The sequence below is a fragment of the Cuculus canorus genome, chromosome 25 (assembly GCF_017976375.1).
Source record: "Cuculus canorus isolate bCucCan1 chromosome 25, bCucCan1.pri, whole genome shotgun sequence".
In the NCBI taxonomy this organism is placed as follows: domain Eukaryota; kingdom Metazoa; phylum Chordata; class Aves; order Cuculiformes; family Cuculidae; genus Cuculus; species Cuculus canorus.
In genome coordinates this window covers 6,510,565-6,538,377 of record NC_071425.1, presented here as the reverse complement: position 1 = coordinate 6,538,377, position 27,813 = coordinate 6,510,565, and the positions used below count along the sequence as shown (strand labels likewise).

The 27,813-nt window shown below is 58.0% G+C and overlaps 3 protein-coding genes across 5 annotated transcripts; 1 reads left to right on the top strand and 2 right to left on the bottom strand.

The window, feature by feature from the left end:
* The first annotated feature begins 8,371 nt into the window (after nucleotides 1-8,371).
* Nucleotides 8,372-14,703, top strand: GFAP (glial fibrillary acidic protein). 2 transcript variants are annotated; one of them, XR_008453591.1, is made up of 10 exons: nucleotides 8,372-8,883; nucleotides 9,456-9,516; nucleotides 10,065-10,160; nucleotides 10,231-10,392; nucleotides 11,233-11,358; nucleotides 11,574-11,794; nucleotides 11,999-12,042; nucleotides 12,727-12,812; nucleotides 13,119-13,362; nucleotides 14,335-14,703. XR_008453591.1 is itself a non-coding variant. In XM_009567299.2 (9 exons), the coding sequence occupies exons 1-9, from the start codon at nucleotides 8,420-8,422 to the stop codon at nucleotides 13,158-13,160; spliced, it is 1,302 nt and encodes a 433-aa protein (XP_009565594.2). In that variant the 5' UTR covers nucleotides 8,372-8,419; the 3' UTR covers nucleotides 13,161-14,703. The 2 variants fall into 2 exon arrangements, 1 of the variants encoding a protein (XP_009565594.2); XM_009567299.2 differs by having other exon boundaries at nucleotides 13,119-14,703.
* A 1,723-nt stretch (nucleotides 14,704-16,426) lies between these two features.
* On the bottom strand, nucleotides 16,427-17,671 carry FAM187A (family with sequence similarity 187 member A). The gene has a single exon (XM_009567298.2). The coding sequence runs from the start codon at nucleotides 17,669-17,671 to the stop codon at nucleotides 16,427-16,429; it is 1,245 nt and encodes a 414-aa protein (XP_009565593.2).
* A 2,272-nt stretch (nucleotides 17,672-19,943) lies between these two features.
* On the bottom strand, nucleotides 19,944-27,786 carry CCDC103 (coiled-coil domain containing 103). Of its 2 annotated transcripts, none has more exons than XM_054088150.1 (4): nucleotides 27,656-27,786; nucleotides 26,033-26,397; nucleotides 23,721-23,850; nucleotides 19,944-20,621 (listed from the first exon to the last, which is right to left on the bottom strand). In XM_054088150.1, exons 2-4 carry the CDS (start codon nucleotides 26,377-26,379, stop codon nucleotides 20,157-20,159), a joined length of 942 nt encoding a protein of 313 aa, XP_053944125.1. In that variant the 5' UTR covers nucleotides 26,380-26,397; nucleotides 27,656-27,786; the 3' UTR covers nucleotides 19,944-20,156. The 2 variants fall into 2 exon arrangements, with proteins under 2 accessions (XP_053944125.1, XP_053944126.1); XM_054088151.1 differs by having other exon boundaries at nucleotides 19,945-20,621; nucleotides 26,237-26,397.
* Between the last annotated feature and the right edge of the window lie 27 nt (nucleotides 27,787-27,813).

The following is a 27,813-nucleotide window of genomic DNA, read 5'->3' as shown; positions in this document are numbered from 1 at the left end:
CTCTGCATTAGAACACCATTGCCCGCTCCCACTGCAACTGCGGGAAGAGGTCTCAGAGGTGACGTTGGAGAGGACACCATGTTGTCTGTCACCCTGAGATGCCAAGCTTCTGTCTCTGCTTGCCACCAGGGAACAAAACCTCTGCTTCCCACTGAGTTCCCTGCTCCAGGTGTGCAGGAAACACATCCATGACCGGCTGGAGCCCTGGGAGGATCCCGAGAACGGAGCTGTGGTCCAGGGTCTCCGCTTCCACCAATTGGTCTCAAGGTCTGGGCATGGCTGTAGCGACTCCAGCTGGCAAAGGGAACTCTGGGAACACAGTAGATGTGAAGAAGACACGAGGATTCCACTTGGGTGGCTCCTGGCTGGTAGCAAAACGTGACCCTAAGGCGAGAGGAGCCCCACAGAGCTGCAGGAGCCTCAGCCGGAGTCACGGTGGCTGCTGGGCGTCGAGCGGTCTCGGTGGATGGCTGAGAGCTGCCCTCTGTCTGTTCTCCAATCCCATGGGATAATCTCTTCTGGAAATGAAGCAATGAAGATTTTCAGGTGGAGAAACTCTGCAAGATTTAAGTGTGTGTTGTTAGCCCTGAAATTTCCTCTGTGAAGTCTTTCCTCCTGCCTCGGCTGCCCCAGGTCCTGCCCTGGCCGGGCTCCCGTGGCCCCATCTGCTGCTGCCTCTGTCCTCAGCATCCTGCCAGGAGGAACCTGTTTAGAGAGGTCTCCTGAGAGCCTCGGTGTGTGCTGGATCTCTGTCAGCCTCCAGCCGAGCTGAGAGTGCCTGAAGCCTGGCAAAAAGCCTGTGGATGCCGTTTGGCCCCTTGTCATCAGCAGGTGATGACACAACACACAGCTCAGGTTCTCCTGTAGGAGATGAGAAGCTCGACATGAGCCGCAATGTGTGCTCAGAGCCCTGAAACCAACCGTGTCCTGGCTGCATCCAAAGCAGCGTGGCCAGCAGGGCGAGGGAGGGGATTCTGTCCCTCTGTTCCTCTCTTGGGAGACCTCATCTGGAGGATTGTGTCCAGTTCTGGAATCCTCAATGTGAGAAGGAGATGGAACTGTTGGAATGGGTCCAGAGGAGGCTACAAGCATGATCCAAGGGCTGGAGCACCTTCCCTATGAGGACAGGCTGAGAGAGTTGGAGTTGTTCAGCCTGGAGAAGAGAAGGCTCCGAGGAGACCCTACAGTGACCTTCCAGTACCTGAAGGGGCTACAGGAAAGCTGGAGAGGGACTGTTCATAAAGGCTTGTGGGGATAGGACGAGGGGGAACGGGGATAAACTGGAGAGGGGCAGATTTAGACTGGACATCAGGAAGAATTTCTTCCCCATGAGAGTGGTGAGACACTGGCCCAGGTTGCCCAGGGAAGTTGTGGCTGCCCCATTCCTGGAGGTGTTCAAGGCCAGGTTGGATGGAACTTGGATCAATCAGATCCAGTGGGATGTCCCTGCCCATGGCAGAAGGTTTGGAACTGGATGATCTTCAAGGTCCCTTCCAACCCAAACTATTCTATGATTCTACGATTCTATGCTGAGAGCAGCTCCAGCAGCACTTTGCAGAGCGATTCAGGTGAGCCAGCATCTCCGGCAGCCCGGGGCACGGCAGGAGCCGCTGGCAGTCCTTGCCTCCAGGGAGCTTGGTGCATGCGAGTGCAAGTCAGCGGAATCAAGAGTGATATTTCTTCTGCAGGAGACCAGAGCAACAGTTTCTCTCCTCGCTTTTTCTTCTCTGGTTTAATGCTCCATCGTACCTTTGCCCAAGTCAACCCAACTGCAACCTCCCCGCTGGCTGCCTGCACCCAACCAGGGCTGAGCTTTTCCTCTTCATCCTCAGCACTAACACACAAAGCTGTGGGCTCTGGAGATCCCATTTTCCGGGATCAGGGTGGGCATTTGCTTTGGGACCCTGTTGGTGCCTTCAGGCTGGCAAGGTGCAGGATTATTGGTGCCGCCTCCTTTCCTCTGGGTCTGAAGTGGTTGGATGTGAAGAGCCGCTGGCAAACGGCTGCTGTGGGGCTGGCTGGGCAGCTCTGGGGGGCAGAAGGGGATCCCCAGGTGCCTGGGAACTGCAGACAGGAATGGGAAATTATCCTGCTCTGCCCAGCACCCTCGTGTCCAGCACCACCCCACAGGGCTCACAGCAGCTCGTTCTGCTCTCCACCCCCGTGGTGATGGCTCCCAGCCCCACGAGGAAGAGGGCTGAGAATCATTGAACCATAGAATCATAGAATAGTTTGGGTTGGAAGGGACCTTAAAGCCCATCCAGTTCCACCCCCTGCCATGGACAGGGACACCTCCCACTGGATCCGGTTGCTCCAAGCCCCATCCAACCTGGCCTTGAACCCCTCCAGGGATGGGGCAGCCACCACTGCTCTGGGCAACCTGGAATTTCTTCCTAACGTCCAATCTAAATCTTCCCCCTTCCGCTTTATAGCCACTCCCCTTCATGCTATCACTCCATGTCCTTGTAGAAAGTCCCTTCCCAGCTTTCCTGGAGCCCCTTTCGTTGCTGGAAGCTGCTCTAAGGTCTCCCCAGAGCCTTCTCTTCCCCGGCCTGAACAACCCCAACTGTCTCAGCCTGTCCTCACAACAGAGGTGCTCCAGCACTCGGATCATTTATGTGACTTCCCCTAGACTCTCTCCAACAGCTCCATCTCCTCCTTACATTAAGGATTCCAGAACTAGACACAATGCTCCAGATGAGGTCTCCCAAGAGAGGAACAGAGGGACAGAATCCCCTCCCTCGCCCTGCTGGCCACGCTGCTTTGGATGCAGCTCAGGACACGGTTGGTTTCTGGGCTGTGAGCGCACGTTGCGGCTCATGTTGAGCTTCTCATCGAGCAGCACCCCAAGTCCTTCTCTGCAGGGCTGCTCTCACTCACATCATCCCCCATCATGTACTGAAATTGGGGATTGCCCCAACCCAGGTGTAGGACCATGCACTTGGCTTTGTTGAAGCTCCTGAGGCTCTCCCATCCCCACTTCTCCAGCCTGTCCAGGTCCCTCTGGATGACATCCCATCCTTCTACCCCCCATCTCCCAGTTGGGGTCCCCACGGGCACCTCCTGCCCCTTTGCTGGGCCATTTGGGTCTGGGACACTGCCAGGTGCCGTAGGGTGCAGGCAACACCCGGTGGAGGCTGTTGCCCTCCTGGCTCTGCCACTTTCCTTGGGGACGAGGAGAGCATTTCTGTGCTGTTTCCCTGCTGGAACCCTCTTGCTGTCACCCCTTGTCCCCTGTGCTCCTCACTTCATCTGCTCGTGACACCAGTCCTGGAGGGGTGGAGACCTCAGAGCATCCCTGAGGTCTGTGCCTGTTCCGGATTCATCGAGCCCTTTCTGGCTGTGCCAGGGCACATCTGGGCACCGTGACACATCTGGCTGCCCCCCCCAGCTCCTGGCTGGCACCCTCAGGGGGACGGAGCGTGGCTGCGGTGGGATGGAGAGGTCAGCCCTGGCTCCGGGCGCTCTGCTGTCCCACAGGACCAATGTCACCAGCTCCTCCTGTCCCGCTTTCCTGCCTGGCAGTGCCGGATCTCGCCTTGCTCTTCCCAGAGGCTGGAAGCTGCTAATTAAAACTTCCAGCCCTCTCGCAGCCAGTTTGTCTCATTAAGAGGGGGCTGGGAAGGAGGAGGGGGAGAGCCCAGCTCTGCCTGCCAGCAGTGACAGCTTCCCATGCTTTGATCCCCGCTGCTCCCGGAGGAGCTGGGAGACAAGAAATCCCTGGGGAGCGGCACAGGGGGGGTCTCACAGCTCCCAAAGCCCCCCCAGCCCTGCTCTGTCCCCCCACCCCGCAAGGGCTCTGCATCCTGGGGGACTTTGCAAAGTGATGCTCAGGGATGTCACAGCTCGGGGCTGGGGACACCCCACATCACCTCTGCGGTGTGTGGGTGCCCCAAAACGGGGGTTTCTGTGGGCAAAACCACTGCCCATGGCTGGTGACAGGGACTCAGGACAGCCAGGGGATGAGGAGCATCTGGGGCTGGAAGGGATGTGGCAGCAAGAGGCTGTCCCTGAGAGCTGTCCCAGTGCCACCAGTCCCACCACTGTGACCCCAATGGGCTCTGGGTCCCCACAGGCTGCACTGACTGGGACACAGATCTCATCGCAACCCTCCCCAGTTGGTGGCCCCAGCGGTGGTGGCTGTGGCCCAACGGGGCTCAACTGTGAGTCCCTGTCTTCAATGAGGCAGGGAGCGTTTCCCGGCCATCGGCTGCCATCTGGCTGCCAGCTGGTGAGTCCTGTCCTTGTCCCCTTCCCTGTTTCTATCCCCTTCCCCATCCCCACAGCACTCACACCAGCACCCCAGGGACCCCCTGTCCCCCAGCTTTGGCCCCACAGCCTCTCAGGGCATCCAACCCAATCATAGAATAGTTTGGGTTGGAAGGGACCTTAAAGATCATCCAGTTCCATCCCTGTCATGGGCAGGGACATCCCACTGGCTCAGGCTGCCCAAGGCCCATCCAACCTGGCCTGGAACACCTCCAGGGATGGGGCAGCCACAGCTTCCCTGGGCAACCTGGGCCAGTGCCTCCCCACTCTCATGGGGAAGATATTCTTCCTAATGTCCAGTCCAAATCTGCCCCTCTCCAGCTTTCCTGTAGCCCTTTCAGGTACTGGAAGGTCTCTATAAGATCTCCTCGGAGCCTTCCCTTCTCCAGGCTGAACAACCCCAACTCTCTCAGCCTGTCCTCATAAGGAAGGTGCTCCAACCCTTGGATCATCCTTGTAGCCTCCTCTGGACCCGTTCCAGCAGCTCCATCTCCTTCTTACATTGAGGATTCCAGAACTGGACACAATCCTCCAGATGAGGTCTCCCAAGAGAGGAACAGAGGGGCAGAATCCCCTCCCTCTCCCTGCTGGCCACGCTGCTTTGGATGCAGCCCAGGACACGGTTGGTTTCGGGGCTGTGAGCACATATGCGGCTCACATCGAGCTTCTCATTGAGCAGCACCCCAAGTCCTTCTCTGCAGGGCTGCTCTCAATCACATCATCCCCCATCGTGCAGTGAAATCAGGGATTGCCCCGACCCAGGTGCAGGACCTTGCCCTTGGCCTTGTTGAACATCCTGAGGCTCTCCCATCCCCACTTCTCCAGCCTGTCCAGGTCCCTCTGGATGACACCCCGTCCTTGCCACCACACACCCCTCACATTCCCCCATACAGCCCCGTCTCCTCCTGGAGCGTCCCCAAAGCCTGGCTGTGCCCCAGCTGGTGACCATGACGCTGTGACCCTGTGCCCATCACCGTCGCCACCCCTGGAATTGTCACTCAGCCTTTCCCGGCAGCGCGGGGCCGCGGCACAAAGACACCCCACGGCTCTGCCGGGCAGCGCTGGCTCTGGTCCCACACAAAACCCTTTTCAGTCACCCCGTAGGGCCCCTGGCAGCTGGCCCCAGCCTGGGGGGGTCCTGGCCCTCGATCCCCCCTCCATGGGCCAGTGGGGAGCAAAGACCCCCCAAACTCAGCCCATGTGTGAGCAGTGATGTGACCACGCAGCCGTGGCAGGATCAGCCCCCCGGAGCTGGGGAGGGGACCCGGTGCCCCGAGCCCCGGCCAACGCTTGTATGGACCCGCTGGGGTGGAAAGAACGGGTGAGGCTTCAGCCGCTTAATTAGCAGCCTGCCTTAATGAGCAGCCTGTCTTAATGAGCAGCCTGCCCACGCTGCCAGCCTGCCTGCAAAGCGCCTCATCCCGCTGGGAGACGGGGATCCACGGCTGCTGCCAAACGGCTCCCGACGGGGGGATGCGATGTGGGGAGTGCACACGCGCGTGTGTGTGTGTGTGTGTGTGTGTGCACACGTGTGTGTAAGGGGATGCTGTGCGTGTGCGTAGAACCACAGAGTGGTTTGAGCTGGGAGGGACCTCAAAGCCCATCCAGTCCCACCCCTGGCCATGGGCAGCAACATCCCACTGGATCTGATTGATCCAAGCCCCATCCAACCCGGCCTGGAACCCCTCCAGGGATGGGGCAGCCACCGCTGCTCTGGGCAACCTGGGCCAGTGTCTCACCACCCTTGTTGGGAAGAAATTCTTTCTGATGTCCATTCTAAGTCTTCCCCTTCCAATTTAAAGCCATTCGCTCTTGTCCCATCATTCCGTGGCCTTGGAAAAAGTCCCTTCCCAGCTGTCCTGGAACCCATTTCCATACTGGAAGCTGCTCTAAGGTCTCCTCGGAGCCTTCTCTTCTCCAGGCTGAACAACTCCAACTCTCTCAGCCTGTCCTCCTAGGGAAGGTGGATCCTCCAGCCCTTGGATCATCCTTATAGCCTCCTCTGGACCCGTTCCAACAGCTCCATCTCCTTCTTCTGTTGGGGATTCCGGAACTGGACACAAACATCCAGGTTTGGTCTCCCTGGAGCGGAGCAGAGGGGTGGAATCCCCTCCCTCGTGGCCACGCTGTGCAGGTTGTAGATCCGTGGAAGGGCTGGTGGGCGTGTGCAGCTCGGTGTGTGCGTGTGCACGAGCGTACGCTCGTGTGGATCTGTGCACACTCCATGTATGCACACACACGTGCAAGGGTAGGTGTGCAGGGAGATGGCGTGGGGTGTGCACCGAGGGAGGAGCGTGCACGTAGATGTGTGCAGGTGTTGACATGGACAGACACGCGTCCAGCATGGATGTGCGGATGATTCCTCATGGGTGCGTGCGTGCGGAGCCACGCGGGTGGGGTGGATGGGTGTGTGCACACGTGTGCAATGGGGCTGTGCACAGTGAGGTGTGTACACACCTGTGCAGGGTGTGTTTGCACACACACGGGAGGTGTGTGCAGGGCTGTGATCGCACACCCATGCAGGGTGTGTGTGCATGGCAGGGTGTTTGCACACCCGTGCAGGGCGTGTATGTGTGGCAGGGTGTTTGCACACCCATACAGGATGTGTGTGCCAGAGTGATTGCACACCCCTACAGGGTGTGTGTGTGTGTGCCAGAGTGTTTGCACCCCCGTGCAGGGTATGTGTTCCTGGCGGGGTGTTTGCACACCCATGCAGGGTGTGTGTGTACCAGAGTGTTTGCACACCCAGACAGGGTATATGTGCGTGGCAGGGTGTTTGCACACCATGCAGGTGGTGCGTGCACGGCAGGGTGTGCACACACACACACACACACGGGATGTGTATGCACACTCACACAGGGGGGGTGCATGGTGGGGTGTGTGCACACGTGTGCCAGGTGTGTGCGCATGGCAGCTTCTTTGTCCACAGCACGCAGCTCGTGGAGCTGCACCCAACCCCTCGGTGCTCACCCACCTCGCACCCAGCACACCCCCCCTGGTACCCCACAGTTGCCCATTGCCACCAACTGCTCTGCCGTCCCCTTTGGTGCTCATCCAGCCCCTTGGTGCTCACCCACCTCACCCTCAGCACCCACCCCCTGGTGTCCCTTGGTGCTCGCCCACCTTGATCCCAGCTCCTTGTGGTGCTCATCCAGCCCCTTGGTGCCCACCCACCTCACCCTCAACATCCACCCCTTGGTGCCCGTGGCCACCAACTGCTCTGCCGTCGCCCATGGTGCTCACCCAGACCTTTGGTGCTCATCCACCTTGCACCCAGCACCCACAACACCTTGTGGTGCTCATCCAGCACCTTGGTGCTCACCCACCTTGCACCCAGCACCCACCCCCTGCTGCCTCATGGGTGCCCATGGCCACCAACTGCTCTTCCTTCCCCTTTGGTGCTCATCCAGCCCCTTGGTGCTCACCTCCCTCACACTGAGCACCCACCCCCTGGTGTCCCTTGGTGCTCACCCACCTTGCTCCCAGCTCCTTGTGGTGCTCATCCAGCCCCTTGGTGCCCACCCACCTCACCCTCAACATCCATCTCTTGGTCCCCATGGCCACCAACCACTCTGCCTCCCCCCATGGTGCTCACCCACCTCGCATCCAGCACCCACAGCACCTCGTGGTGTTCATCCAGCCCCTTGGTGCTCACCCACCCTGCACCCAGCACCCACCCCCTGGTGCCTCATGGGTGCCCACGGCCACCAACTGCTCTTCCTCCCCCTTTGGTGCTCACCCAGCGCCTTCGTGCTCACTCACCTCACCCTCAGCACCCACCCCCTGGTGCCCCACAGGTGTCCGTGGTCACCAACTTCTCTGCTGTCCCCCACGGTGCTCATCCAGCCTTTTGGTTCTCACGCACCCCGCACCCAGCACCCACCCCCGGTGCCCCTTGGTGCCGGTGGCCACCGGCCGCTCTGCTGTCCCAGCCATAGCCGTGGGGCCGGCGGTGGGCAGGGGGCCACGGTGCTGTGCCCGGGCTGGGTGCCAGGGCGCATCCGCCCCCATCGGGCGCCACAAAGGCTGGTTTTGTGCTGTCCCTCTGGCTCCCTGCCCGGTGGCCAGCGATGGGACGGCCGGTGGAGCCAGGGCCCCCCCAGGCTCCATAAAACCCCCTGCACCGGGCACGCCGCGCCAGACAGTCAGCATGGAGAGCCAACGACTGTCCTACGGACGCCGCTTCGGCACCGCCACCCCGGGGCACCGGGTGCTCCTCACCAGCTCCCCCGCCCGTCTCCGGGCTCCCCGCAGCACCCAGCTGGGTCCCCGTCTGGGTGCTCACCTGGGGTCCACCAAGATGGACTTCTCGTTGGCTGCGGCACTCAACTCGGAGTTCAGGGAGACACGCACCAACGAGAAGGTGGAGATGATGGAGCTCAACGACCGCTTCGCCAGCTACATCGAGAAGGTTCGGCTCCTGGAACAGCAGAACAAGGTGCTGGTGGTGGAGCTGAACCAGGCACGGGACCAGGAACCCTCGCGCCTGGCGGATATCTACCAGGAGGAGCTGCGTGACCTGCGGCACCGTGTGGAGCAGTTGGCCACCGCCAAGACCCGTCTGGAGATCGAGAAGGACAACCTTGCTGAGGACCTTGGCAACCTTCAGCAGAAGTAAAACACTGCCCTTCTCGGGGTAGCCCTGGGGCCACCATGGCCAGGATGGGGATGGGAACCAAGGTGGTGATGGGGGCCAGGGTGGCCATAGGGACCAAGTGGCCACCAGGACAGAATTGAGAGTGACCACTGGGATGGGTGTTGGGGTCACTGCCAGGGTCAGGGCAGCCACTGGAATGGGGCCCAGGGTGGCCACAGGAACCAGAGCAGCAGCAGGGACCAGGATGGCCACTAGGATGGTGGTCAGGGTTGTCCTAAGGACCAGGGTGGTGATGGGGACCACAGCAATGGCAAGGACCAGGGTGACCCTTGGAATCAGAATGGGGACTGGGATGTCCCCAGGGATTGGGGTGGCCATCAGGAACAGGGTGGTAGCAGGGACATGGGTGGCATCAGGGATCTGGGTGACCTCTGGGAACAGCGTGGGTGGTGGCAGGGGGTGCAGGATGGGGACACGGAGCCACCCACGGGGCTGGGGGGAGCCTGGCCGTACGGATGGGAGTGGTGGGTGACGGAGCCTAACGAGTGACGGTGCCAACTGGGTGACGGTGGTTCTCTGCTCCACAAAGGCTGCAGGATGAGGTGACCCTGCGGCTGGAGGCAGAGAGCAGCCTGGCTGCCACCAGGCAGGTGAGCAGGGGCCACATCCTGCACCCCATCCTGCTGCCGTGGGGGAGAGGGCTGGGCTCAGCCACCCTTCAGGAATGGGGCAGGGATGGGCAGGATGGAGAAGGGATGGGCAGGGATGGGGCAGGGATGGGTGAGGAATGGGTCAGGGATGGACAGGGGTGGTGTAGGAATGGGGCAGGGATGGGTCTGGGATGGGTCATGGATGGGCAGGGATGGGGCAGGGATGGGCAGGGGTGAGGTAGGAATAGGTCAGGGATGGACAACGATGGGGCAGGGACGGACAGGGATGGACAACGATGGGGCAGGGATGGGGCAGGAATGGGGCAGGGATGGGGCAGGGATGGGCAGGGTTGGAGCAGGGATGGGCAGGGATGGACAGGAGTGGTGTAGGAATGGGGCAGGGATGGGCAGAAATGAGCAGGGGTGGAGAGGGATGGACAAGGATGGGCAGGGATGGGCAGGGATGGGCAGGGATGGGGCAGGTCTGGGCATCCCAGGAGGTGCCACAGCCACTGACAGGACCAGTGACGATCCCTCCGCGGTGGCAGGACATGGACGCTGCCGCCTTGGCTCGCCTGGACCTGGAGCGGCGCGTGGGGACCCTGCAGGATGAGATCGCCTTTCTCCGCAAGGTCCACGAGGAGGTAACCCTGCTCAGGGCCTGGGGGGTCCTGGAGCTTGGGGGGGTCCAGGCTGACCTCCCTGCCCCCCCAGGAGCTGCGGGAGCTGCAGGAGCAGCTGGCCCGGCAGCGGGTGCACATCGAGGTGGACGCGAGCAAACCAGACCTGACGGCCGCCCTGCGTGATATCCGCAGCCAGTACGAGGCCATGGCGGCCACCAACGTCCAGGAGACCGAAGAGTGGTACAAGTCCAAGGTGCGGTGGAGACAGCCACCCAATGGCTTATTGGCCTGGCTGTCCCCTCCCAGGATGTCACCTTCTCGGGGTTAAGTTTGACCATGCTGGGGTTGGGTGGATTTGCTTGGTGGTTGCTGTCCCCTCCCAGGACGTCACCTTCTCAGGGCTAAGGTTGACCACCCCATGGTTGAGTGGCTCTTCTTGGTGGTGGTGTGTGGGGTTTGGTGTCCCCACTGTCCCCACTTGTGTCCCATGTCCTGGTTTGGTCCCTATGGGGAGCAGGGACATGTCATTCGTGATGAGTCACGTTGGTACGGTTCCTAAGGTGCTGTGTCCACAGTGACATGGCCCACGTGCACCATCCCACAGGAGCAGGAACATGGCTCCACCACCCTTTCACCCACAGTCCCCATGACACGTGCTTTGGGGAACAGGTTGCCCAGGGAAGCTGTGGCTGCCCCATCCCTGGAGGTGTTCAAGGCCAGGTTGGATGGGCCTTGGGCAGCCTGATCCAGTGGGATGTCCCTGCCCATGGCAGGGAGTGAACTGGATGATCTTTAAGGTCCCTTCCAACCCAAACTATGCTATGGTTCTATGATGTCCCGACATCCGTTCCTACTGTAGGAACAGGGATGAGTCCCCAGTGCCACATCAAGTGCACATCCCATGTTCTTCATCCCCTCCTACCACAGGACCAGGGACAGTTGACCCTGAGGACATGTCCCATGGGCACCATCCCACCACCCACCAACTATTTCTCCATGCCAGGTGCTAGTGGGGTCACATCCCTGTGCCATGTGCCATGGGGACATGTCCCTGCCCCGTGGTCCCAACCCATGGCACGTGTCCCTCTACCAGTTTGCAGATCTGACGGACGCAGCTGCCCGGCACGTGGAGGCCCTGCGTGCAGCCAAGCAAGAGGCCAACGAGTACCGGCGTCAGCTCCAGGCCCTCACCTGTGACCTGGAGGCTCTGCGGGGTTCGGTAGGTGCCGGCCATGAGGTGCATGGTGGGGGGACACGGGCTTGGGGAGTGACCACCACCACAAGGATCCCTGGCACAGCGATGGGGACCACCAGCCAGAGCTGGGGGAGTGGCTGCTCCCCAAGGATGGGAGATGGATAGGCACATGGAGAGCCCCTTGCTACTGGGAGAAGGTGGCCATGGAGGGTGTCACTTGTCCCCTGGTGGCCCCCCAGAATGAGTCCCTGGAGAGGCAGCTGCGGGAACTGGAGGAGCGCTACGCCCTGGAGACGGCCGGCTACCAGGACACGGTGGTGCGGCTGGAGGAGGACATCCGCAGCCTCAAGGAAGAGATGGCCCGGCACCTGCAGGAGTACCAGGATCTGCTCAATGTCAAGCTGGCCCTCGACATTGAGATCGCCACGTACCGCAAGCTGCTGGAGGGCGAGGAGAGCAGGTGATGGCAGAGCAGGAGGTCCATCCTGCCCCTCTCCCCATCCCCAGCCATGACCCAATCCAAGCCCAAGTCCTTGTAGTCCTTCTGGGGTGTATCACCTGCTCAGGGACCATCCTCCAGCCCTCCTGCTCCAGCCCTGAGCAGGTGGAGCTGGTGAGCAGCAGGACCCCAGGCCCTTCCCAACACTTCCCATGGCTCCCGCAGGATCACCGTCCCTGTGCAGAGCTTCTCCAACCTGCAGATCCGAGGTAAGGCCATGGCCATGTGTGGGACAGGGAAGCTGGAGTGGTGGACCAAGCAGGGGTGGCTTCTGGGGGCTCCATGGGAGGAGACACCATCTCAGCCATCGTTGTCCCATCCAGCAGGACCGGGAGGTTTTCCTCTGAATGTCGAGGAAGCAGGACTCCTGGGTTCTGCCACGACGGGGGGAGGAGTTTGCCATGGCCACATCCCCAAAGCCAAGCATGGCCCCAAGGCCAACGATGTCCCTGAGACTAACTGACCACATCACCATGTCCCTACTGCCAACCACACCCCCAAAGCCAACGACATCTCCAAGGCCAACTGTGTCCCCAAGGACAGCCCTGTCCTCAAGTCCAATCATGTCCCAAAGCCAGCCCTATCCCCATGGCCAACCGCATCTCCAAGGCCCATCGTATCCCCAGTGCCAGCTGTATCCCCAAGGCTAATCTCTTCCCAAAGCCAGCCACATCCTCAAGGCCAATCATGTCCCCAACCGCAATCCAAGGGCCAACCATGTCCCTGAGGCCAACAGTGTCCCTGAAGTTGCTCATGTCCCCAGGACTGCTGTCTCCCACAGTTCAGGGTTTTCCAGCCCAACCTGTTCCCTTTGGGCCACTCTACTTGACCATGGATTGAGGGACAATACTTCAGGCACTGGGTCACCACTATGTCCTGCCCCTGTCCCCTAGAGACCAGCCTGGACACTAAATCTGTGTCAGAAGCCCATCTGAAGAGGACCATCGTAGTCAAAACTGTGGAGACCAGAGATGGAGAGGTGGGAAATCCTCATCTGTGTCACCCACGCTGCCTCCCTTCCACTTCTGACTCCCTGTGGGGTGTCCCCAAGGTGGTCACTTGTTGTGCCCATGGGGCGACGATCCCTCAGAGCAGCCCAGGCACGGAGCCAGTGATCCCGGTGCCCTGCTGGCATGACACCAGCTGGCTCTGGACCATGATGGAGCTAAGCCTGGGAGCTCATACAGAAAATGTCCCTTCCCCCAAGCTTATTCTGAGCTCCTGCAGCTCAGCCGTGGAGCAGAGCCCAAGCTCAGGGTGACCGTCCCTCTCCTTCTGCCTCCAGGTGATCAAGGAGTCCAAGCAGGAGCACAAGGAGGTGGCGTAGGGCGGGCGAGCCGCAGCAGCCGCACGTTTGTAGCTGTAGCTCCATAGGTCCCATCCGATGCTGCGAGGGAGCCCGGTGGCCTGGCAGAGGGTGTGGGAGGCCCTGGTGGTGCTTCAGCGTGGGGCATCTCCCTTGGTGCTCCATCACCGACACCCAACTCAGGGCGGGCAACGCACCCTCCAACTGGTGATGCCGAGGGCAGGTGAGCAGGTGGAGGCAGAGCCCAGGTCCCCTGCCAGGATGCTGCCACGTTCCCACGGCACCGAGGGGTTGGTGATGGGTGCCCACGCTCATCCTGGGTCTCCAATGCCCAGGGACAGAGTCCATCCTCTTTCACTCTTCATTCACTGGATGATGGTGCCAAGAGCATTTCTCCCTGCATCCCACCTCGCTGCGCCCTCCCTTGTCCAGGAGGCCACCCTGGATCTCCCTGGCGCACCCGGGACCTGAGCACCCTCGGGGTTTGGTGCAGGGTGCGAGGTGGTGAGGGACATTCCCCTGTCCCCAAGCACTGGGTGGGCTCAGCTGAGAGGCACGGGCAGGAGGAAGAGGAGGAAGAAGAGGCAGGGTGATGAAAAGGCGATAACGAGGAGTTCCTGGGGTGGTTTGTGGGGCAGCAGTGGTGGGCTGGGTGGCCACAAGGGCTTCTCCTGGCACAGAGCTATGGGGCTGTCCTGACCCCTGTCAGGGCCCACCACAATGTGTCCTCATCACCGTGGTGAGGAAGAAGAGTGCTGAGGTGCTCGTGGCGAGGTGTGGGGGTCCCACGCAGGTGAAAATGGAGAGGAGGGGAGAGCAGAGGAGGATGAGGAGGGAGTCGAGGTGACCATGGGGGCTTTCACAGCAGGAGATGCCTCCAGTGATCCAGGAGTGGTGGGAGAGGACTAACAGTCCTTGTCCACCCTTGTCCCACCTGAGCTCAAAGACCAGGGCTGCCCTGTCACCATCCCTGCCCCACATGGAGCCCAAGTCCAACCGCCCATGGGCCTTCAAGGTGGGGTGGGAAGAAATCCCTTGTCCCCAGGCCACAGGTAGCCCTGTCCCCTGCTCCATCGCACACGACTCTGGTCCAGCCAGGGCCGGCACCAGCCCCGTGCTCGCCCGCAGCCTTGTTCCCACCTTCGACTTAGCTACTGATCACGAGCAAACCCTGCCCTGATGCCTCCTAACGTAGGAGCAGTGACCCAGCAGAGCTTCTCGTACTCCCCAAGTCCTTCATAGAATCATGGAATCCTAGAATCATTAGGTTGGAGAAGACCTTGGAGATCACCAGCTCCAGCCATCCCATATGAACACAGGGGATACCACTCGGATACCCTTCGTCCCCTGGCTCGGGTGCTGAGCACGCTTTGCTGCTCCCAACTCCAGGGAGATCATTCCTGAGGCAGGAGGTGTTACAGGAGAGCCGGGTGCTGCCCAGCTTTGGGATGGTGGTGGCCCAGGAGGCTCAGTCCTCTGGGAGCAGCTGGAGCTTTGCAGCCCACGTCGCAGCGGAATTAATGCACTAACCCTCGCGGCTGCCTGAAATGAGAAATAAAGCTAACACGAGAGCTGTGATTCTCCTTCAATCCACCTCTCCACAGCCAGTGCCGCGGGATATTTGGGATTAGATGGGGTGGGGAGACCCCTTGGGAGCCCAACGTGAACTGAGAGTCACCAGGGGATGCAAGCTCAATGGCGCAACCAAAGGCATGGCCAACGCTTCATGGTCAACACCTGGAAGGGATCGCAGGGGAGGTGGAGGCAGGAATAACCCCCTTGGAGCCCACAGCAGGGTGGGAGAGCTCTCCTTCGCAGGAGGGAGAAGAAGTGGGGATTTGTGTGGGAGTTTTCAGCCCCACATCCAGCTCCTTCCCCACATGAACCAAGGCTGAAGGTCTGGGAAGGTCCTGGGCTGGGCTGCAGCAGGGGCTGATGGTGGATTTGAGATCCTGCACAGCATCTCCATGGGTCAAGTGCCTGAGCATTGCTGCGGCCCTCGAGACTGCCCTCCGGAGCACTCCCACTGGATCCGGTTGCTCCAAGCCCCATCCAACCTGGCCTTGAACCCCTCCAGGGATGGGGCAGCCACCACTGCTCTGGGCAAGCATAAGAAGGCTTTTATGCATGAACAGGAGTGAATCCTCTATAAGAGAAGACCACAAAGATGATCGGAGGGCTGGAGAACCTCCTGTACAAGGAGCGGTTGAGAGAGTTGGGGTTGTGCAGCCTGGAGAAGAAAAGGCTCATGGAGACCTTAGAGCAGCTTCCAGTGCTGAATGGGGCTCCAGAAGAGCTGTAGAGGGGCTCTGTATCAGGGAGTGCAGGGATAGGATGAGGGGAATGGTTTTAAACGAAAGAGGGAAGATTTAGACTGGATATAATGAGGAAATTTTTATGCCGAGGGTGGGGGTGCCCTGGCCCGGGTTGCTCAGAGAGGTGGTTGATGCCCCATCCCTGGAAACATTCCAAGTCAGGTTGGATGGGGCTCTGAGCAACCTGATGCAGTTGGAGGTGTCCCTGCCCAAGGCAGGGGGGTTGGATAACCTTTAACGGTCCCTTCCAACCCAAACTATTCTATGATTTCATGATTCTATGCTGAGGAGAAAGCAAGTGGCCACCTAAACCCTGCAGAGATGCCGTCCTCTTTGGAGTACACCCACGATAATTTTGTCAGGCATAAAGACCGACTCACAAATCTTTACTGAGTTGGGCAAGTTGAAAAAAAACCAACCAAAACCCAGGGAAATCTCTGTATAAAATCACCAGATTAATGTGAAGAATACCTTTTTTCCTTCAATAATGGAAAAATGTTTAACCCCAAATGGGTTTTCTCAGCTAAGGGGCTCAAAGGAACATTGAACATTGTGGAACATTGGTACTCGGAGTTCTCAGCAATGAAAAGAAGCTAAATACAAAGGTAAGAAGAGCAAGAATTAATTGGATTAAAATAGTTTGATGGATCTGTTTAGCAGGCTCTTAGAAAACCAGCTCTAATAAATCACTGATGCAGTTCGAGAACTTTGTAGGGTTTGGCCAGAAAATCCTCTACCAGCTCCAAGTATTCTTTGAAAAGACTCCATTGAGCTTAAAACAAGCCGGGAACAGACCGAGGTGGTGGGAAATGCCATAAGAGATCTGCAGCACAAGAAGTTCTCCACATTGGTCCTCACTGTCACGCTCTCAACCCGAAAGGGAGGATGAGCATGTGGTGAGAACACTGGAAATCTCCAACAGGATGGTGGTCCAAGGAGTTGGAGCGATCCCTCATGGCCATGGTGGAGACTCTATCTCCTGGCAAGGTACCACAACACCCACCGGCAGGAGCGGCACACGTGGATGACAATGAAGAGCCCGCAGATGACGAGGTAGCTTAAACCGATGACCTTGACAGCGTAGATGGTCTCGGGATCATCGAAGGTCCGCCAGCGCCGGCGCTGGAAGGACACGCTGAGTCGCAAGCCGGCCACCATCTTGCCCTCCAGCCAGCAGAAGTAGGTGCCTTCATCGTTGACCTGGACCCGCTGGATGTGCAGGTGGTTCCCGTGGTCAATGAAGATCCGCATGCTCTTGTTGACACCGATGAGGTAACGGGAGCGGTAGAGCCGGACGGACTCCTTGTCCCAGGCCACGGCGTGCTCAGGTCGAGCTCCTGGGCATGTGATGACCAGGCCACTTCCAACGGGCTGCTTGTGAAACTGGGTGGGGACACGGGGCAGCCAGGGCTTCGCACCCAGCTTGGAAATCAAATTGGAAATGGCCTGCACGCCTTCCTTGGGGACCTCCTTCTTCAGGCAAGGGGTCAGGCAGCTCCGGATGGCTATCTCGGGTCTCCGGAGGTGGCCAGGCCGCCGCAAATGTGCAGGGACAGCCTTCGAGCCACAGGACGTGACGTTGGGCACGGCAGTTTGATAGCGAGGGTGCAGCTTGGTGCTCCGCACGTAGCAGAGCCCTATGCGCCGCTGCTCGCCTCTCACCCCACAGCGGTCACATCTGGTCCAGTCCCAGAAGGTGGTGAAGAAGCTGAAGAGCTTCTCCGTGGAGTCATCCTGGACGTGCTGGTCTCTGTCTATGAAAGCCACTCTCATGTTCTTGATGGGCTGCACGTCCACGTCGTAGCCGTAAAAGAAGTCCCCTTTCTTAGTGCCACACAGGTAGTGGCCCGAGTCTGTCTCCTGGGCTTGGAAGACAATGAGACTGAACATGCGGATAGAGAAACGCTTCAGAATGTCGCTGCCCGTGCGGATACGACTCGAGTCAACAATCACATTGCCAGAAAAGTCTGTCAGGACTGTGGTTTTTGGGCTGCCCATGTTCTTCTGGAAGTACCAGACAACAGAAGAGACCTCTTTGGGTTTGCAGTTGCAGGGGAGCTCGAAGGTCATGCCGGCCAAGTAAGCGGTGTTGACGAACACCAGGAAAGCAGGACAAGCCATCCTGTTGAACACATCTCCTTTCTCTTCAATGGCAAAAGCATGGAGAACATCTGCCATGCAGAGGAGAACAGTGGCTCCCAGCACCCTCACCGCCATTGCAGAACCAACCCCACCACCACCTGGATGCAGGAACCTGATGTGGGGTCAGCAGTGCCGGCACCGGGCAGGGACAATGCCCACACCAGCTCGCTCACCAAGGACGGGGTTTATAAACGCCCTCCCGCCGGCAGCACTCGGGCTGACCACAGGGATCAAACAGCGGCTGGACTATCCCATCCCAGCCAGAACCTGCTGGGAAGCGCTCTGTCCTCCTGGACACAGACTCTCCTGGGATACAGACTGTAGAACCTCTCTCGGGTGCTCTAGAGTATCGTTGTCTGTGTCCCCGGCAACGAACGGGCAGGTCGTTCACGCAGCACAGCACAGGGAGGAGTTGCAGAGGTGGGAAGTGTGGTAGGAACAGGGGAACACAAACTTCTTGAACGACTCATGCAGTAAATGTTAATTATTTCTCTGATCCCTCTGAGGACAATGAACCCCAGGAAGATCCTCCTAGAATGGCAGCTGGCCTCTGTAGCCCAGGAAAGACCTCAAACACAGTGTTTAGACTTTTACACCTTCCTGTTGGCTTTCCGAGTGTGAAGCTGAAGCCCCTCTGCACAGGCAATGCTTGAGATTGCCCCTCTCTGATGCTGGAACCAACCCTGAAGGCCTTAAACACGTCTCCAAGGGCGCAGGTGAGCCACGTGCTCCTCACTGCCTCTGGTGGGACTTGCAGCTCAGCTTTTGGCATTTCTTGAGCTCAGGTCAGACCCTGAGCTGGGAAACCAATCCTGACTGGTCTAACAGTCCATCCTTCCACACATACTCACACAACTCTCCTGTTCTTCATTTCTCCTGAGTCTTCTCATCACATCATGGGAACTTCACCCCTCCTTAAGCGATGGAGATGCAGGAGGCTGCTCCCATTCCTGACACAGGATGAGTGCAAGCCCTGAGTCTCAGGACTGCTCAAAGCACTTTGGCTGTTCTACCATAACTGTAACGGTCGTACCAGAACTGTTGCAGCATCAACATCCTCCACCCCAACCTTGGGAAGCTCCAGTATCGTCATCATTACATTCAGCTTTCTGCTAGTCCTCCGATTTGGAAGTTGCAAAAGCAAGAGGAACAGCACCTACAGCAGATTGCAGGGACGCAGATGTCCCCAAGACAGACGCCACAAAGCCCAACATGCGACTGCCTCAGAGGATCATCAATGAGGATCCTGGTGGTTTCTGGAGAGAAGATGAGAGAGGATGGTTATGGTCTGCCAGAGTGGCTCTACCTTTCGCTCCTCTAGCTGGGTTTTGCAACCAGACAAGTCTTACGAGGAGCGGCTGAGAGAGCTGGGGTTGTTTAGCCTGGAGAAGAGGAGGCTGAGGGGAGACCTTATTGCTCTCTACAACTGCCTGAAAGGAGGTTGTGGAGAGGAGGGAGTTGGGCTCTTCTCCACAGTGACAGAGGACAGGACAAGGGGGAATGGCCTGAAGCTCCACCAGGAGAGGTTCAGGTTGGATATCAGAAAAAAATTCTTCACGGAAAGAGTCATGGGGCACTGGAACAGCTGCCCAGGGAGGGGGTCGAGTCGCCTTCCCTGGAGGTGTTTAAGGAACGGGTGGATGAAGTGCTGAGGGACATGGTTTAGGGAGTGTTAGGAATGGTTGGACTCGATGATCCAGTGGGTCCTTTCCGATCTGGTGATTCTATGATTCAAACGGGTCTGACAGTTGGTTTTGAGTTGAATTCAAGGGAGTCTGAGCACTCTGACACACGCTGGGCTCTTCAGCACTTGGGAGAAGCTCAAGGATCCTCCCAGACCAGAACTGCAGGAGAAGCTTGGTGGGTGGGTGCTGTGCCATGAGGGCCTCTCTGAAGGCTACCGCCAAACCAGAAAGGCTATTCTGTTTATACGCGTTGTTAGGCAGTCCTGGAGCAGCTCTTTGTTGGCCTGATGTCTGTCAGGTCCTTCTGAATGTCAATTTGAGTGGGATTTCAGCAAACCAGATAGTGTCGGAGGTCACAGGACCATGAGGTGACGGGATCTCGGAGGTTTACTGCGTGCCTTGGTGGCTGGGGTGGAATAATGATGGATCAATCCCAGACAGACCACCACGCACAGCATTTCCATCTCCACCAGCCACTCTACTGCACAGGTAAACACAAAGTGTCATTGCTTACACTTCTTAAAACCCCACAGTGACAACGGACAGAGACGAAAAAGGGAAGGGATTACTTGGATTTGGTTTCTCTTCCAAAACCATCAGCCTGGTTTTCCTTTCCCTCACTTGTTCTCCTCATCTACGAGACTCTGCCAGAGATGTGTGAGGCCACCCTGCCCCAGAGATCACAACGCAGCCCTCTCGGTAACTAATCTTTATTTACGCAAAACTGTTGCTCTGGGGGGTTCCCAGGTGCAGACAAACATACAGCAACACTCCAAAAATATCCAGTTTTTCTGTCACACACAAGGTCGGATGCCAAAGTCAAGCTTTGAGCCTCTTTCGCGCAATCTCTGCACAACCCTAATGCTTTTGCTCTTTCAGCTGACCTGGTAACATTCCATCAGCTCCAGTAGTATCCTTTCCTCCTTTTCCAAGCTGATGTCCATGAGGTGGGCTTCCCTCTCTGCTTCGCAGCCGGCTCGGCCTCTGGGATGGCGAGCGGTCCCATCATTCCACCTCATTCTCTGCAGCTTCCTAAACAAATCCCTGCTGCTCTCCTTCTCCAGCTCACTCAGAAGATCTACGTTTAACCCGAAGCGCTTGGTACCCGAAAGGCTCTGTAAGATCTGAAGAATGGCATCTCCATCTTGAGGACAGACGTTCTCTGCCAGCACCGTAAGGAATTCACCCAGGAGGCCAAAGCCCAAATCAGCCTGAAAGATTCTGCCCAAGGCCTCCCCTCCGAGTTCAAGCAGAAGCTGGTATTTTTCTTTTCCGCTTTTTAAGCATCTGCGCCAATCTCTGTAAAATTCAGCAGATGTTCTGGGCAGTTGATCCAGTTCCTGAAGGAAAAAAATAATAGTTACTCAGTTCTTTTTGGTTTGTTCCCACTTGATTTTTATCCCCACCCTCCCCGATCAACCTGTGCAGGGCTGAGGAGGTTTTAATTCAGGCTTGGATACCACAAAGGGCCGCATAAAGCTTGTGAGGCAGCAAAACATTGAGAAAGACAGAGAAATATAGAATTATAGAATTGTCAAGGTAGTAAAAGACCTCTCAGCTCATCCAGTCCAACTGTCAGCCCATCCCCACTGCGCTGACCAAACCCTGTCCTCAAGTGCCACGGCCATATGGTTTTTGAACCCCTCCAGGGAGGGAGACTCCACCCCTGCCCTGGGCAGCGTCTGCCAGGGCTTCACCACTCTGTCAGGGAAGAAGTTTTTCCGAATATCCAATCTAAGCCTCCCCTGGTGCAACTTGAGGCCATATCCTCTCGTCCCATCACTTGTCTCTTGGGGGAAGGGCCCAACACCCACCTCACCACAACCTCCTTTCCAGGAGCTGCGCAGAGCGATGAAGTCTCCCCTTGTCTCCTCTTCTCCAGAACAAACAGCCCCAGGTCCCTCAGCTGCTCTCAGAACCTCTGTTCTCCAGACCCTTCCCCAGCTTTGTTCCCCTCTCTGGATGCGCTCCAGCCCCTCAATGTCCTCCTTGCAGTGAGGGGCCCAAAACTGAACCTAGGATTCGAGGTGCAGCTTCACCAATGCCAAGTCCAGAGGCCCAGTCCCTGCCCTGCTCCTGCTGCCACCCCATGGCTGATCGGAGTCAGGATGCTGTTGGCCTTCTTGGCCACCTGGGCCACTGCTGGCTCACCTTCAGCCACTGTCACTCAGCGCCCCCAAGTTCTTCTCTGCTGGGCAATTTTCCAGCCGCTCTTCCCCAAGCCTGGAGCATTGTGTGGGGTTGTTGGGACCCAAGTGCAGGACCCAGCACAAAGCCTGGTGGAATCTCATATAATATGAGGTTCCTCAAGCCCCACAGAAATCAGAGAACTTCAGGGTAAAATAATGGAAGAATGGATGTAACATGAAACCCAGTGTGGACAAACACAGATCAGCATGAGGTAACCCCGGCTCTAACCAGAACCAGACCCACTGCCCAGTCTGGATCCACCATCCCTGCTCAGGAAGGGATCTCCTGGGACCAGGGTAGTTCAGTGAAAGCCTCAGTTCCATCTCAAGCATCATGATGCAAATCGAAAGGGGGAGCAGATAAAAGATATGAGATGCAAACCCTAGAAAATATGCAGCTGGTCCTAACAGACCTTCTCCTAACGTACTGCATCCATACGGTCTGCGGCAGAGAGCGTGCAGGAAAAGAGCCAAGCTCAATGTGGCATCTCCAGATAAAAGGAAATCCTGTTTTATACAAAATGTAATTGAACTGCTGAACTCATCAGTCTGTGCTGACTTCACTGACGCACACACTGAAGGAGGATTAAAATATTTAGGCTTTTATAGAGAGAGTGAGAACAAGGCACAGCAACACCGGGCTGTGTCTGAACACAGAATGGAGAAGCCCTGGAGATGAGAGCCCAGGCGCTAATGGGATTAGGAGCAGAATTTGCTCCGGGGACATCGTTGCTCAGTCTAAGCAAACGTGAAGCTGCCTAGAAGAGTAGCAAAAGGATCTCCTGATAAACAGGGAGATGGAATTCAGTGTCAACAGATCCACAAGAAACATGGATCCACAAGCACCTTCCATACAAGGACAGGCTGAGAGAGTCGGGGTTGTTCAGCCTGGAGAAGAGAAGGCTCTGAGGAGACCTTATAGTGACCTTCCAGTACCTGAAGGGGCTCCAGGAAAGCTGGAGAGGAACTGTTCATAAAGGCTTGTGAGGATAGGACGAGGGGGAACAGGGATAAACTGGAGAGGGGAAGATTTAGACTAAACATTAGGAAGAACTTCTTCCCCATGAGAGTGGTGAGACACTGGCCCAGGCTGCCCAGGGAAGCTGTGGCTGCCCCATCCCTGGAGGTGTTCAAGGCCAGGTTGGATGGGCCTTGGCTCAATCGGATCCAGTGGGATGTCCCTGCCCATGGCAGGAGGTTGGAACTGGAGGATCTTTAAGGTCTCTTCCAACCCAAACTATTCTATAATTCTATGATTTATGGGAAACATTCCTGGCTACCATCCAGTGACCAGGACTCTCCAGTGTGGGCAGAGGCCATCAGAATGGGCAGGACAGATGCCACTCAAATCACAACTGACCTATACAGAGGGTGTTTCATCACTGTTTCTCACAACCGAAGAAAGGAGGAGCTCCCAGAGGCCTCCTTTCATCAGACAGCAGGTTTTCCACAAAACCCAGCACTTTTCCATATCCTGTGTAAACTGAACAGCAGGGTGAAAAAGCACCGGCTGCATCCAGAGAGCTCATGTCTGGGGCTGTTAAATGTGAGGATCCAGATGCACGGCCCTGGCTCTCGGTCTCCAAACCGCAGCCAGCTGGAAGAGCGTGGTCAAGGGAGGGCACTCTTCCCCAAGAATCTGTTGCTGGCCACCATCACAGCAGGGTGTCGGGAGGCCTGCTCGGCGCTGTGCAGCTGGGCTCACATTCCCACAGGGATGAAGCAGACTCTTATGGAAGCAGCTGGTGGAAGGTCTTTCCAGACACAAAGTAGGGGCCAAGATGGTCCCTGTGGTTATCCAGACACCAGTGCTCCTGGAGACTCTGCAGGCTTGCTCACGTGTGGAGATAGTTCTGAATAAATCCAGCATTGTTTTATGCCCGGAGTGATTTTTAGATGTACACAAACTCTTAAAATCATAGAATATTTTGGGTTGGGAGGGATCTTAATGATCATCCAGTTCCAACCCCCCTGCCATGGGCAGGGACATCCCACTGGATCAGGCTGCCCAAGGCCCATCCAACCTGGCCTGGGACACCTCCAGGGATGGGGCAGCCACAGCTTCCCTGGGCCAGTGTGTCCCCAATCTTATCGTGAAGAAATTCCTCCTTATGTCTAGTCTAAATCTCCCCCTCTCCAATTTAAAGCCTTTCCCCCTTATCCTATCATTCCATGCCTTTGGAAGAAGTCCCTCCCCAGCTTTCTTGTAGCCCCTTCAGGTACGGGAGTCCTGGAGTGCGTCTCCCTCACCTGGAGTATTTCCATGTCGCTGCCTTGTGGGGTCTTGGCGTGGGCTGCATAAGGATTCCATAAGATGTTCCTCTTTCCCATCTTGTCCTTCTTCTCTAGGGGCTTCAGGTGTGACGCCAGCACAATGTTCCTGCAGGCAACAAGAAGGGGGAAAGGATACTTAGCAAGATCAAACACTTCCAGCATCTTCTCTAAAGCAACTTCTGTTTGGGCCACATGTAACATCCAGAGGGACCTGGACAGGTTGGAGCAGTGGGTTCCTGTGAATCTCATGAACTTCAACAAGGCCAAGTGCAAAGGGCCACACCTGGGCTGGGGCAACGCCCAACATCAGTATGGACTCGGGGATGAAGGGATTGAGAGCAGCCCTGCAGAGGAGGACTTGGAGAAACAAATGGTCAAAAAATCAGATGAGATGGCAATGTGCACTTGCAGCTCAGTCAACTGTGCCCTGGGCTGCATCCCCAGTGGTGGGACCAGCAGGTGAGGGAGGGGATTCTGCCCTTCTGTTCTGCTCTGGTGAGACCCCACCTGGAGTCTGTATTCAGTTCTGGAGTCCTCAGCACAGGAAGGACACGGAGCTGTTGGAGTGGGTCCAAAGGAGGCCACGGAGATGATCCGAGGGCTGGAGCACCTCATGGATGAGAGGCTGCAGGCTGATCCTAGAGCAGCTTCCAGTACCGAAAAGGGCTCCAGGAAAGCTGGGAAGGGGCTCTTGATCACAGAGGGCAGGGATGGGATGAGTGGAACAGTTTTCATCCAAAAGAGGGGAGATGGAGATGAGATCTCAGGGAGAAATGTTTTGCTGTTAGGGTGGGGAGGCCCTGGCCCAGGTTGCCCAGAGCAGTGGTGGCTGCTCCATCCCTGGAGGGGTTCAAGGCCAGGTTGGATGGGGCTTGGAGCCCCTGATCCAGTGGTGGGAGGTGGAACTGGGTGACCTTTCCAGGCTCCTTCCAACGCAAACCATCCTGTGGCTCCATCAAACAAGACTGGGACTCAGATGAGATCATGAAGCATCAGAGATGGGTCAGAAGAAAAGAGCAGCCATTGCATTGGATGCTCAACAGGCACATTCCCCTCACACATCCGGTGTCAATCCAATGTCAGGATGAGCTGGGCAGGAATTTCCCGGCTGGCTGCGGCACCGTGGTTCCTCATTGCACCTCCACCCTGCAGTTCCTCCAGAGCCTGAGGAATGTTGTTTCCTCCTGGCGTTTCCTTAGCGTACACTGAAGTTTCCGTACCTTTAGGACTTCCAGAGGAAAGACCCAAATTCTTCAGGATGAAGGGACTGTTCTGCAGCTCGCAGCACGCCGAGCAGGCACAGCTTGGTGGAGTCATTTGAATTCAGCGTCCTATTCCACTGACATCTGTGTCTGACTACAGCAGCCGGACTCAGCGGCTCACATGGCTCTTCTCATCCCGTGGGATGAATCCCTGCAGTCAGTCCTCCCGACAGCCGGCAGGAGACTTCTGAAGGGGTCCAGGTCTGTGCCCCTGCGCCAGCGTGGGCTACACGAGTGAAGATGCTGCACCCACAGAGAGGAGCTGCTCCGGTACCTCCCTCAGCTGAGTTTTAGTTACCAACACACGGATAAACCAGCCTGAAATCACACAGGAATCTTTTCCTAGGGACTGGCAGGAATGTTGGGGGAGAAAATGCCATTTTGAAGTGTTTTCCTGCCTTTCAGGGATCAGACGGCCTCACTGAGTGCAGGCAGAGATGAAGCCACAAATGGAATTGAATCCAGTCCCATATCAGCCTGCTGAGGGGTGGTCAAAGTCCTGGACCCACCTACAGATCCATCCGTGGACGTCAAGGGACAGGGACTTCCCCAGAGGGATCTCTAGGTGGATCCAGGACTTTGGTGGGCATTGAGTGCACCTGTGGGTCACTCCAGCCATGCCACAAACCACCTCGGAGAACACGGTGATGGATTTTGGAGCACAACCACGCTGGGTGGGGGCCATGGGGATACACATCACCCCCTACTCCTGTGCCACCACCGGGAACATGGCACGGAAAGGGAACCATCCCACCGCTGGTCCACAGTGTGGCCACCACAGGGACCTGCCCTGGAGACAGAGAACATCTGGGATTGTATCCCACACCCACCAGTTGTTCCAGAAGGCAAATCTTATGCACGGTGAAGGTTCTGTGCCACCGTGGCTCCACACCACGGCGCTGGGGTCTTTGTGGGAATCACAGAATCACCAGGTTGGAGAAGACCTCTTGGATCATCGAGTCCAACCATTCCTATCAACCACTAAACCATGTCCGTGAGCACCTCGTCTACCCATCTTTGAAATACCTCCAGGGATGGGGACTCAAGTCACCGGGTTTGCTGCCCATCAAGCCGCGCTCGCAGTCACCCGGAGCAGAAAGCATGGAAACCGCCAGGTCTGAGCTCCCCAAATTGGTGCTCCCAAAGGAAGAGCTCCAAAGGCAACCAAGGACTGGGTTGTCCCAGGGACGGATGGATCCAGCCGGGAGCGCCCAGCCCTGCCCCGCCAACCTGAACTCCTCATAGGAGGGCACGCGCTGGCGCAGCGCCCGCAGCTTGGCCGCGTTCTCCCGCTCCCGCCGCTCGTCAGCCGCCACGGCCGCCCGCAGCTCCCGCTCCAGCGCCACCGGGTCCACGGCTCCGTCCGCCTCCATCCCTGCCCAAGCTGGGGCCTGCGGGGACAGCGGGAGTGGGACGGGGACAGCACGGGGATCCCACTCCTGTCCCGACAGCCCTGCTCGTATCACGACAGCCTGCTGGGTTGGCCCTGGGAACCCCACTCCTGTCGTGACAGCCCCGCCAGACCGTGCACACCAGCAGCTCCCGGGACCTTCACACCCGCCACAACAGCTCTGCCCCGGCAGCTGAGAACCCTGCTGCTATCGAGACAGCCTCTGGGACCTTCACGCTATCATGACAGCCTCACAGGCCCCTGACACGCCTCCAGCCCGGGGGACCCTCACTCTATCCCAGCAGCCCCTGGGCCCTCACTATCATGACACCCGCCGACCCCTCGCTCTGCCCTGACAGCCCCTGGGACCCTCATTCTATCCCAATGGCCCCTGGGACCCTCACTATCACGACAGCCCTTGGGCCCTTGCTCTATCGTGACACCCCCTGGCCCCTTGCTCTGCCCCAACACCTCCTGGACCCTCACTATCCTGACAGCCCTGCCTCCTTGCTCTGCCCTGACAGCCCCTGGGACCCTTGCTCTGTCCCGACAGCCCCTGCTCCCTCACTATTGCGATAGTGGCTCCCTCACTATTGCAACAGCCCTGCCCCCTCACTATTGCGATGGCCCCTGAGGAACCTTTGCTGTATTGCGACAGCACCTGGAACCCTCGCTCTGTCCCGACATTCCCTAGCCCCCCACTATCACCACAGCCCCTGGGCTCTTGTTCTATCCTGACAGACCCTGGGCCCTCGTTCTATTCTGACAGCCCCTGGGCCCTTGCTCTATCACGATACCCGCTGGACCCTCACTCTGCCCCAACGGGCCCTGGAAGCTCACTATCATGACAGCCCCTGGGCCCTCGTTCTATCACGATACCCGCTGGACCCTCACTCTGCCCCAACGGGCCCTGGAAGCTCACTATCATGACAGCCCCTGGGCCCTCGTTCTATCCTGACAGCCCCTGAGGAACCCTCACTGTATTACGACAGCCCCTGGCCCCTTACTCTGCCCTGCCAGCCCCAGGCCCTCACTATCCCGACAGCCCCTGGGACCCCCATTCTATCCCAATGGCCCCTGGGCCCTTGCCGTATCGTGATAGCACCTGGACCCTCACTCTGTCCCAACAGCCCTGGCCCCTCACTATCGCGACAGCTCCCCCCCCACTATCCCGACATCTCCTGGGCCCTCATCATCCCGACAGCCCTCCCACTCCGGCAGCACCCCCGGCTCTATCCCGACAGCCCCTGGGCCCTCACTATCGCGACAGCCCCCCCTCGCTCCGCCGCTGCCGCTCCGCCGCGCTCCCTCCCGTTGCCGTGGCAATCGGGACGCTCTCCGCGAGGACCCCGCCCGGGCTGCCCGTGCCGCGCCTGATCAGAAACGGCATCGCATCCCTGAATCCCTGAGGCCCCCG

Excerpts from the sequence above, each read along its gene's own strand:
- GFAP (XM_009567299.2), top strand. The coding sequence starts at position 8,420 with ATGGAGAGCCAACGACTGTCCTACGGACGCCGCTTCGGCACCGCCACC. Across the intron at positions 10,161-10,230 it reads TCCGCAAGGTCCACGAGGAG|GAGCTGCGGGAGCTGCAGGA; the intron begins GTAACCCTGCTC and ends CTGCCCCCCCAG. Across the intron at positions 12,043-12,726 it reads CTCCAACCTGCAGATCCGAG|AGACCAGCCTGGACACTAAA; the intron begins GTAAGGCCATGG and ends CCTGTCCCCTAG.
- FAM187A (XM_009567298.2), bottom strand. The coding sequence starts at position 17,671 with ATGGCGGTGAGGGTGCTGGGAGCCACTGTTCTCCTCTGCATGGCAGAT.
- CCDC103 (XM_054088150.1), bottom strand. The coding sequence starts at position 26,379 with ATGGAGGCGGACGGAGCCGTGGACCCGGTGGCGCTGGAGCGGGAGCTG. Across the intron at positions 23,851-26,032 it reads TTGAGTCCCCATCCCTGGAG|GAACATTGTGCTGGCGTCAC; the intron begins GTATTTCAAAGA and ends TGTTGCCTGCAG. Across the intron at positions 20,622-23,720 it reads GCGACATGGAAATACTCCAG|GAACTGGATCAACTGCCCAG; the intron begins GTGAGGGAGACG and ends TTTTTCCTTCAG.